At 43.6% G+C, this 9,995-nt stretch overlaps 1 protein-coding gene across 1 annotated transcript; it reads left to right on the forward strand.

Annotated features, from left to right (window-relative positions):
• The first annotated feature begins 3,826 nt into the window (after positions 1–3,826).
• LOC140076582 (uncharacterized) lies at positions 3,827–9,711 on the forward strand. Its single transcript, XM_072123164.1, has 4 exons — positions 3,827–3,931; positions 4,980–5,066; positions 7,215–7,698; positions 9,497–9,711. Exons 1-3 carry the CDS (start codon positions 3,829–3,831, stop codon positions 7,691–7,693), a joined length of 669 nt encoding a protein of 222 aa, XP_071979265.1. The 5' UTR covers positions 3,827–3,828; the 3' UTR covers positions 7,694–7,698; positions 9,497–9,711.
• The last annotated feature ends 284 nt before the right edge of the window (positions 9,712–9,995 follow it).

The following is a 9,995-nucleotide window of genomic DNA, read 5'->3' on the forward strand; positions in this document are numbered from 1 at the left end:
TTAATGGCAATTAACTTCAATGGAACTTGAGATTTACTGATCTTACTAGTTCCTTTTGCCCTTAGTGTACCATTAATAGAACATTTAGACTTCAGCTTAGGCCACATTAAGATGGCTATGTGCTCCCCGGGGTGGGACCCTGGCATAGCATAGGACGGGGAGGAGGAGAGAGGAGAACGCTACTCTATAGAAAGATGAGCAAATCTGCCCAAATATTAGACATGTCCTATATTTTGAAGCATGGCCTCCCATTTCGGTCGTTATACAGTGAGACATGCCCGGGTGCCATAGACCTCAATGGGACCCATGATCTATCCACAAATTGTGTGGCCAGATCACGGCCGCCATTATGGTTGTGTGAATAAATCCTTAATCAGGACTTGTAACACTTGTTACACAATTTTTGCCAGATACCTACATCTGCTCTTTTATTGCTGTAGTAATGTGTATTACCAAACATCTTCTGTTGATGCAGTAATGTGCATTAAGTTTATCAAAAACATCTTGGATTGGAATAAACAGCCTGGCACCACCCACTTGACAGTAGAGGTCCTCATTGGTATATTTGGTCAGAAAACTAACAGCACTGATCACTTGGGAACAGTAGGGTCTAGAAAGAAAATTCCAACTCTGTTGGAATCCGTGGAATAGTAAAAGGTTCTCTTTATGGCCCCATACACATTAGAGGAAAATGGGCAACAACTCGATTGCAATTGCTTACATACACACTGCGGCCATAAATGTATGAGGGTGCAAACTCATGTGTAAGGGAGCCTGTAAGGGCCATATGGCCTAAGATCAGTCACCCTACTTCTATCTAATGTGTGCAACATCCCCCACCGGGGCCTAGCCTTTTTCAAGGGCTGGAGGAAGCCGGGGCCCTGAATACCGGAGTGGCTAGCCAGTGTGGCCTAGCGCACGGCGATGGTCATATGCTTGGTATCAGGAGCGGAGGCCTTGTCCATGGCTTGGGAGGTCTCCAGCAGGTGGTGTGTGCAAGAAAATGGAGGGAGAGGCTGAACGTGTAGGTTTCACCCTGGAGCAACCCCGATGTGTGGATAGGGATCCATAGTGATGGAGGATGGGACGCCCTTGGTAGTATACAGTCTGAACCAGGGATCACTCAGAGGCACGTTTATTAAAAATAACTTACAGTCTTTTACTGGAAACTTGGCAACAGCCACAACAGCAGCAAACTTCAGCTGGGTAGAGCGGGCTAATTGGATCTTAGGTCCTCAGGAAGAGACTGGATAAACAGCTTGAGGCTGGGGTAGGAGAGTTGGCAGCTTTAGTAGCAGAGTTAGAGCAGAGTCCTGATGGTGGACCTCTGCTTTGGGCCTGGTCTCATGGAAGGACAAGGTGTCGAGGCAGCATGCCGCAGGGGTTTTATAACCTCCCCTTGTGATCTGGCAGCTCCTTTATCCAACTAGCTTGCTCCTGACATTGCAATGGTACAGAACATTCTATTGGTCAACAATACTTCACAGCCAGAGACTTACACCGGCATTACCATGATTCCACATGGAGGCCATCAGTGAGTTAATCAATCTCACAGATTAACCCTTTGTATGGAGGAGGATTCGAATTAATCCTTGCGTGGCAGGGGTGTTGTATGTGCAAGGTCAGTGTCACCCAAGGTCCATAGTCTTATCCTACACCATGGAGTAACACAAAGCAGTATAAAAGAACTGGAGCAAAACACACATGATATAGGAGTTTTAGGATACACCCTGGTGGCGCACCACCGACCCCTCATACTTGCTGGAAAGAAGATGAGGAAATAGCTCCCGAGTCTGGGACGTTCGGTGGCTGCGCGGGGCTTTCCCAATCAGCTGCTGCCACCTCCTTTCAGCTATTGTCAAGAACCATTAATCCGCTATAATCCATAAACTGCTTTCAGTTTAATAACCGAAAACAATCTCTGCCAAAATTCTCAGCCAATTTTTATTTTCATTTCCAAGCCGTTGGTTCTTGTCCTTTAGTTCCTTATTTTTTCACGTCCACATTTTTCTTTTTTTTACTCTCGCATTGCAAAAGCTTTTCATTTTTTTTTTTATCACTCCAGCACCAAAAAAGGTTTTGTTTTATTCCTGCAGTAAAAATTGTATGTTATACCGGTAGTGGCCCCATCTAACACCCTGTGCAGTTTACTGGAAGATGGTGGAGTTAAAAAAAACAGTTGCGCCATTTTCTTGGAGATTTTATTTTTAACAGCTTTCACTGTGAGGTCCGGATGGCAGAACGAATTTATCCTAAGTATAGAAAGCACAGTAACAGAGATAAGATAACAAACTGCAAGGAGAGACCTCGTACATTGGGGCACATTTACTTACCCGTTCCGTTGACGCCACCGATCCGGAATATCTGACGAGGATTCGGGTCTGCCGCGATTCACTAAGATCATGTGTCCAATTTCATGTGTCGCTTCCCCGCTCAGGTCCGCCGGAGTTCACCTTCTTCTTGCCAGTACATGTGAGTGCTGATCTTACGACACAATTTGGTTTTTAAATTCCGCGATTTGTCCGAATCAGTCAGGTTGTCCAACGTCCACGCCCTCCGATTTGTTTTGCATGCAAGCCGGCGCCGATGTGCCACAATCTGATCGTGTGCGGCAAAAATTGTGGGGCAATTCAGGGCAAATCTGAAAAAAAAAACGTGAAACTCGAAGAAAATGCGTACGACCGACCCTATTATTAGGACCTGCTGTAGAGTTGTTTGGCTTACCTCCCAACTTTTGGGTTGTAAAAAGAGTGAGAAAAAGAGTGGGCCGCATAGCACAACACAACTTTTTTTTGCACAATTAGCCACCCCCTAGTATTCCTACACAGTATAATACCCAAATTAGTGCCCCCACCTTTGTGTCCCCTTTTCTCTGCACCCCATCTTATTCTGGACCCCCTTTCTCTGCTCCTTCTCCTATTGTCCTTCTCTGCTCCCCCTCTTATTGTGGCCCCCCTTTCTCTTCAACCCCACTTATTGTTCCCACCTTCTCTGCTTTTTCTCTTATTGTGTCCCCCTTCTCTGTTCCCCCTATTATTGTGCCCCCCCCTTCTCTGCTACCCCTTGTATTATGGTGCTCCGTCTGTGCTCCACCTCCCCTGTTGCCCCTATTTTTGTGACCCCCTTTTCTGCTTTCCCTCCTTGTGTGACCTCCCCTTCTTATCATGGTCCCCACCACAACCCATGTGGTGATGCCATTTTGCCTGCTGGGCTCTGCCGTACACAGACATCGTAGAGACGTGGCAGTGATGCAGAGAGCTGATGCAATCAATTGCAATCAAACTTTATCTGCATCCTCAGTTGATGTCCTAGTATATACCTCAAAATAAGGGTCTGTCCCGCTAGATCAAGGACGGCTGATAGGTGTCAGCCCCGGGTGAATATCATGAGACTGGAGCAGAGAGAAGGACACAACATATGATGCTACACTTAGACAATTAGTACATGGTGATACATCATTGCGATAATCCAGCGCACAATAAATGATAATAGGAAGGACGGCCAAGGAATGTAACTCCCTCCCCCCCCCAGCAGCTCCCCCTAATATTGTAGCCCAACACCTTCTCATTTCCCAGCAGCTTAATATAAAACAGTTACTTACCCCGGGACCAACTTCCCGCCGGCCAGGACAGAAGGACCTGGGAATGCAGGGGTCCATGTAATGTGCAGCAAACACGGGTGTAATATAATCTTGTGGTTTTGTTGTTGTTGCAGGGAAAGGTGTGGGGAGCGTGAACGCCAAATGTTTGTTATACCTGAGGATCTGCTCCCCTTATAATTATTTTGGCAGTTGGTTCTCTTGTTTCTCATCGCCTTCTTCTTCTGCAAATGAGGTGGGTGGAGTCAGGGGCACTAGAGGTGTATATATTATGTGTAGGAAAGACTATGAGTAACAGATATCATAGGACTCTGGACCAAGAAGGACATCAAGGTAAGAGATCATAGGTGTCGCTCACTGCTCGTCATTGGTAACGTTAGACTGTTCTTCAGACATTGCTACCACGATAGATAAAAACTATTCTGTGCTATTTTTTTCACTGTGCAGTCCAGAGCTCTGCTACATCCATACACTCAAATAGCTCTGCTTCATTCATCCACTCAAACACAGAACGCTGCTACATCGATCCTCTCACACTCATAGTTCTTCTATATCCATCCATTTATACACAGATCTCTGCTACATCCATTTACACACATGGCTCTGCTACATCCATCCATTTACACAAAGAGCTCTGCTACATCCATCCATTCACACACAGAGCTCTGCTACATCCATCCATTTACATACAGAGCTCTGCTACATCCATCCATTCACACACAAAGCTCTGCTACATCAATCCATTTACACACAGAGCTCTGCTAGATCCATCCATTCACACACAGAGCTATGCTAGATCCATCCATTCACACACAGAGCTCTGCTACATCCATCCATTTACACACAGAGCTCTGCTAGATACATCCTTTCACACACACAGAGTTCTGCTACATCCACCTATTCATTCACTCACTCCCAGTGTCAGTATTAAGAACATTTTCCTCCCATCCCCCGGCTCCATCCTAATCCGTAGCATGATAGGGTTCAAGGACCTTACAGTGATAAGTAATGAGTACAGGTGCCGCTGGCGTGGAGGTGGAGGAAAGGGGGAAATAATCGCAAGTGCTAGTGATACTTTAACATTTGGGATTATTTCATGGTTTCTAGGCCAGTGTCCTGGGGCAGAAGCCCTGATAAATAAGCCCCAAAGTGTTATTTGCTCCAACACTGAAGCACCAAATGGGATTAAAATGACCAGGTTTTTGGTCCTTAACCCCAGCAGCATAAGGACATATCACTGTAAGGTGGGCTTCAAATTTGGCTAAAGGGCCCCTTTAAATATATTTTATAGGAACAAATTTTGATAAACACCCCTCACCATGTGATGTAAAGGAAATATAAGAGTTTGACCCCTTTCTTCTTCTTCTGGATCCTGCTGTAGGCTACCCTCAAGTTCTGGACCAGATCGAAGACTCAACAATGGACTGTGGAGTGAAGACCCTGATTTTCCTCAGCTTCTGTGTAGTTGGTAAGAAATGTCATTGATAAGGACGATGCGATGATGACATAGAGGTCCAAAAATTTGTCAAAAATTGGTCCTAGTAGAAGGCAACTTTGTGAAAACTTGATGATAAATTTGAGGAACAGCGATTGTGGTGTGAGCATCACTAGGTCCAGTGAAAACCTATAAAGTCCATCATTAGGGTTTTGGTGAGGAGCACCAAGCCGGTATACCAGCTCCCTAGAAGATTAGCTTCTAGGTGCACCTAGGGGTGACCACCATTTTTCTTCATATGGTTCTGCTGGGAAATGGATGGCATTGGATGTAGAACATACTGGGGCTCATTTATTTACCCGGTCCATTTGCGATCCTGCGGCGCGTTGTCCGACGTTGATTCGGAGCTTGCCGGGATTCAATAAGGTCGTGCGTCCGATATCCACTAGGTGTCTGCCGGAGTTCACCTTCTTGGTGCATGTGAGTGCTATTCTTGCAACACAATTTTTTTTTTTAACTTCCGCAGTTTTCCAATTTCTGTCAGGTGAAAGCCGGCGTTGATGCGCCACAATCCGATTTCTTGCGCCAAAATCCTGGGGCAATCCCGACGAAAATGCGCGATTCGGACCTTTAGTAAATGAGTCCCACTGTGTTTGGACAACAGGTATCAGAGATCTAGTTATAATGAGTAGTAAGAGGAGCTCAGCTGTGGTTCCTGGTTCAAGCCACCGTCCAAAGATCAGAGTTAGACCTCTGCCTCTATGCTCTGTTCTTATATCCGTGCCGAAGACGGTAGCAGCTGATTACATTTTGGTAGTATCCCATCCAATCTACAATTCTATATGGGGGAAAAATTAGTAGTTGAGACTCTTGATATCTTCAAAGGAGTAATTGGCGGAGTTTGGATAGGTTTATGATCTCTCCTGACCCTACTGTTGGTTGTATGGATTTTGAGGCGCTCTAAGTCCTCATGTGCACAACTGTTTTTTTAGATGCAAAAACACCCAACGCAACTTTTTTGCCATATTAAACACGGCCCTATTGATTTTAGTGGGAAATACTGCAATCTACATGATAGCTGTATTTCTCACCGCACCGTGAACGAGTTGCGAAACCTCAATGCAAAAAAATAGAACTTTGACAATTTTGTGGAATGGTCTCTCCATAGAGGTCTACTGGACCATAAAAAAGGCCACATACAGTTTCATTCTGATGTCCACCGCATCCGGCACATTTTAGCGGTAGATTGCTGAGGAGACCAGGTCATGTGGGAGGGCCTGACCTTCACGGGTTTGCTGCAGTTTTTGAACAAATACAGAGAAGATGGATGCAGAGAGATTATTCCACAGTCAGACATAGCAATGGAGTCTAAACTCACTTGTATATGGAGTTGTATATGGGTACTATAGTATATAGTATATGGGTGACATATAGCTGGCATATAGCTGGTTTTGTTGCTGCAGAATGGGACTGTAAAACGCATACGGTCATGTGATTGATACTAATTTCAATAGGTGTTCTCCACTTCTCTATCATGGCACCAGCAGGGCCCACTAGAACCTTCAGTAATTTAGAAATTCTTCTGTTACTAAGTTCATCAGTATATTTTCTGTTCCTCAATATATTTTGCAACAATAAGGTGATGAAGGTCTTGAGACAACTCACTGGTTTTACCCATCATGATATATTTGCTGTGTTACACCTTGGTAATGCACACCTTTTCACAGACCATCCAGTTGAGCCGGCTGATATTATATTTGGGATTGCTTTCTAATTACTGATAGATTTCAGCTGGTGTCATGACTTTCTATGACTTTTTGCAACTCACTTTTTTTGCTGTGTCATCTCATTGTTACCCATAATGTAATTTATGGATATCTATGGTTTCAATTCTTTGCCATTGTGGATCGGGTGGGTTGTTGTCCATGTCTGGCTACAATTTAATGTAAATTACACCTTTAGTACTATAATTATATTTGGCAACAAGTTTCACCTGCTGTATACATATATTTTGTTTATGGATAGATTATTACCTTAATAATTTAGAATTTAAGCTTCATAATTCGAGAGCCCACGGGGAAGCCTCCTGACATGGGAATGTCCATCAGCCGTACATGTGTTTGCATCCTTTGTTTTTCTTGCTATAACTTTTTTAAAAATTTTTCCCAAATCTATTTACAGTTCAATCCCATCTTTGGCTACTTAAAAACGATCTAAAAGTTTTGATTTCTGTTCCGTCCACCCACATGGGAGACACTGAGATTGGGCCGGCGGTGTTGACTATAAAAGCCGGTCATCCTCTAATGTACACAGTCACAGCCCAGAAGAACGAAACCAAATGCATCAACTCCGCCAAATCCCTCTGCACGTCCTTGATGAAAGAGCCAAGAGTTGATATTTCGGTGTCCTCCAGGGCGAGTAATGGAAAAACTTCTTCTTACTCGGCTTCCATTAGTGCGTCACAGCGTCTCGTGATATTTGTTGGCTCTGAAGTCAGTGTCAGGCCTCAGCCGGAGATTGGAGAACGTGGAAAAATCTCAGTCATTCTGGATGTGATGTACGATGAGGCCAAGACTTCTAGAGGCTCCCTCAGCTCCAGAAGAAGACCTGAAACATTTACCCTTGATGTTGAATTTTTCACAACTACCAAGTGGTTCTAGACTGCGTGAGTATGCTACTTAAAGGGATAACACTGACCCATCATTACATCACTACTGACAATAGATGATGTCACAGCTTATCTCCTCCCCCTCCCTGTACAATGTCCTCTATATAGATAACACTGACCCATCATTACATCACTACTGACAATAGATGATGTCACAGCTTATCTCCTCCCCCTCCCTGTACAATGTCCTCTATATAGATAACACTGATCCATCATTACATCACTACTGACAATAGATGATGTCACAGCTTATCTCCTCCCCCTCCCTGTACAATGTCCTCTATATAGATAACACTGACCCATCATTACATCACTACTGACAATAGATGATGTCACAGCTTATCTCCTCCCCCTCCCTGTACAATGACCTCTATATAGATAACACTGACCCATCATTACATCACTACTGACAATAGATGATGTCACAGCTTATCTCCACCCCTTCCTGTACAATGACCTCTATATAGATAATACTGACCCATCATTACATCACTACTGACAATAGATGATGTCACAGCTTATCTCCTCCTCCCTGTGCAATGACCTCTATATAGATAACACTGACCCATCATTACATCACTACTGACAATAAATGATGTCACAGCTTATCTCCTCCCCCTCCCTGTACAATGACCTCTATATAGATAACACTGACCCATCATTACATCACTAATGACAATAGATGATGTCACAGCTTATCTCCTCCCCTTCCTGTACAATGACCTCTATATAGATAATACTGACCCATCATTACATCACTACTGACAATAGATGATGTCACAGCTTATCTCCACCCCTTCCTGTACAATGACTTCTATATAGATAACACTGACCCATCATTACATCACTACTGACTATAGATGATGTCATAGATTATCTCCTCCCCCCTCCCTGTACAATGACCTCTATATAGATAACACTGACCCATCATTACATCACTACTGACAATAGATGATGTCACAGCTTATCCCCTCCCCCTCCCTGTACAATGACCTCTATATAGATAACAGTGACCCATCATTACATCACTACTGACAATAGATGATGTCACAGCTTATCTCCTCCCCCCTCCCTGTACAATGACCTCTATATAGATAACACTGACCCATCATTACATCACTACTGACAATAGATGATGTCACAGCTTATCCCCTCCCCCTCCCTGTACAATGACCTCTATATAGATAACAGTGACCCATCATTACATCACTACTGACAATAGAAGATGTAATAAACACAGCACCAGAACCAAGCTCAGTATATGCAAACAGCCCTATAACCATGTTCTCCACCTCTACCAAATGAAGTACATAAATCCATTACCTCAGTTATACGACCTCCTAGCTCATAACATGCACTGAAAAGGCAAGTTTCTTTGACAGGAATCAACACAAGACGCAGAATCAAAGTTTGTCATAAGAACACCAATCAAAATGTCTACCTGTTTTCGGGTAGGGATAAGTCCATCCTAGAATAGTATAGCTAACACGTCTGCAAACAATGACCGGTTTGTGGTCAGATACCAGATCCACAGGTGCTTAGTGGAGCATTGTGGTACTTTGTGGTGGTTTACGGTAACCAACATAACATCAAGGCTCGGTCATCCCTCCCTCTGAGTAGATCCAGAATTGTAATATCTCATAACAGAGTTTGTAACAAAGACACAACGCCCATAATACTTCCAGCCTGTTATCCCTCCTCCACAGATCCCTATCAGTAGTTGTGCCCCCATATTAATGGTAATTACCCCTAAGTAGCTTTCTAAGAGGTAATAATGTATTTCCCTCTTTTTCAGATGACGTCATCATTTCAAGCAAATCTAATGCTTTAACCTGCTTATAATCACCCAAAACCCGGAAATTACCCACCAGGAGCTCGGAGAAGTCACCTGCTGCTTAGATCTACAGCAAATAATTCTCATACAGAATTGTGAACATTGAAAGATGGCATCACATTGCAATCCCTCCTGCACCTACCATATAATATATATATATTACCATTATAATAACCTCAATAAAGACTGATTGGTTTTGCTTAATGTACAAAAATCTATTGTCTAAATGGTCAAAGTGTAACCCGAACCGCACAGAATTAACCACAAGTCCAAACACAATAAGAGTCAGCAAAGAAATATCATTCATAAAATCCAATAATCTACTGTTACTTAAAGGAAATCTCCCATTAGAGCCCATTCTGATAAACCAGGGACATTACTCATAGATCCAGGCACCGGGACTGTGGTCTCCTTCCTTGTAAAATCCTTCCTTATAATTATGCTAATGCTTGAACCAGAA

This window comes from Engystomops pustulosus, chromosome 9, assembly GCF_040894005.1.
Source record: "Engystomops pustulosus chromosome 9, aEngPut4.maternal, whole genome shotgun sequence".
Classification (NCBI taxonomy): domain Eukaryota; kingdom Metazoa; phylum Chordata; class Amphibia; order Anura; family Leptodactylidae; genus Engystomops; species Engystomops pustulosus.

Excerpts from the sequence above, each read along its gene's own strand:
- LOC140076582 (XM_072123164.1), top strand. The coding sequence starts at position 3,829 with ATGAGGTGGGTGGAGTCAGGGGCACTAGAGGTGTATATATTATGTGTA. Across the intron at positions 3,932-4,979 it reads GGACCAAGAAGGACATCAAG|GCTACCCTCAAGTTCTGGAC; the intron begins GTAAGAGATCAT and ends ATCCTGCTGTAG. Across the intron at positions 5,067-7,214 it reads CCTCAGCTTCTGTGTAGTTG|TTCAATCCCATCTTTGGCTA; the intron begins GTAAGAAATGTC and ends ATCTATTTACAG.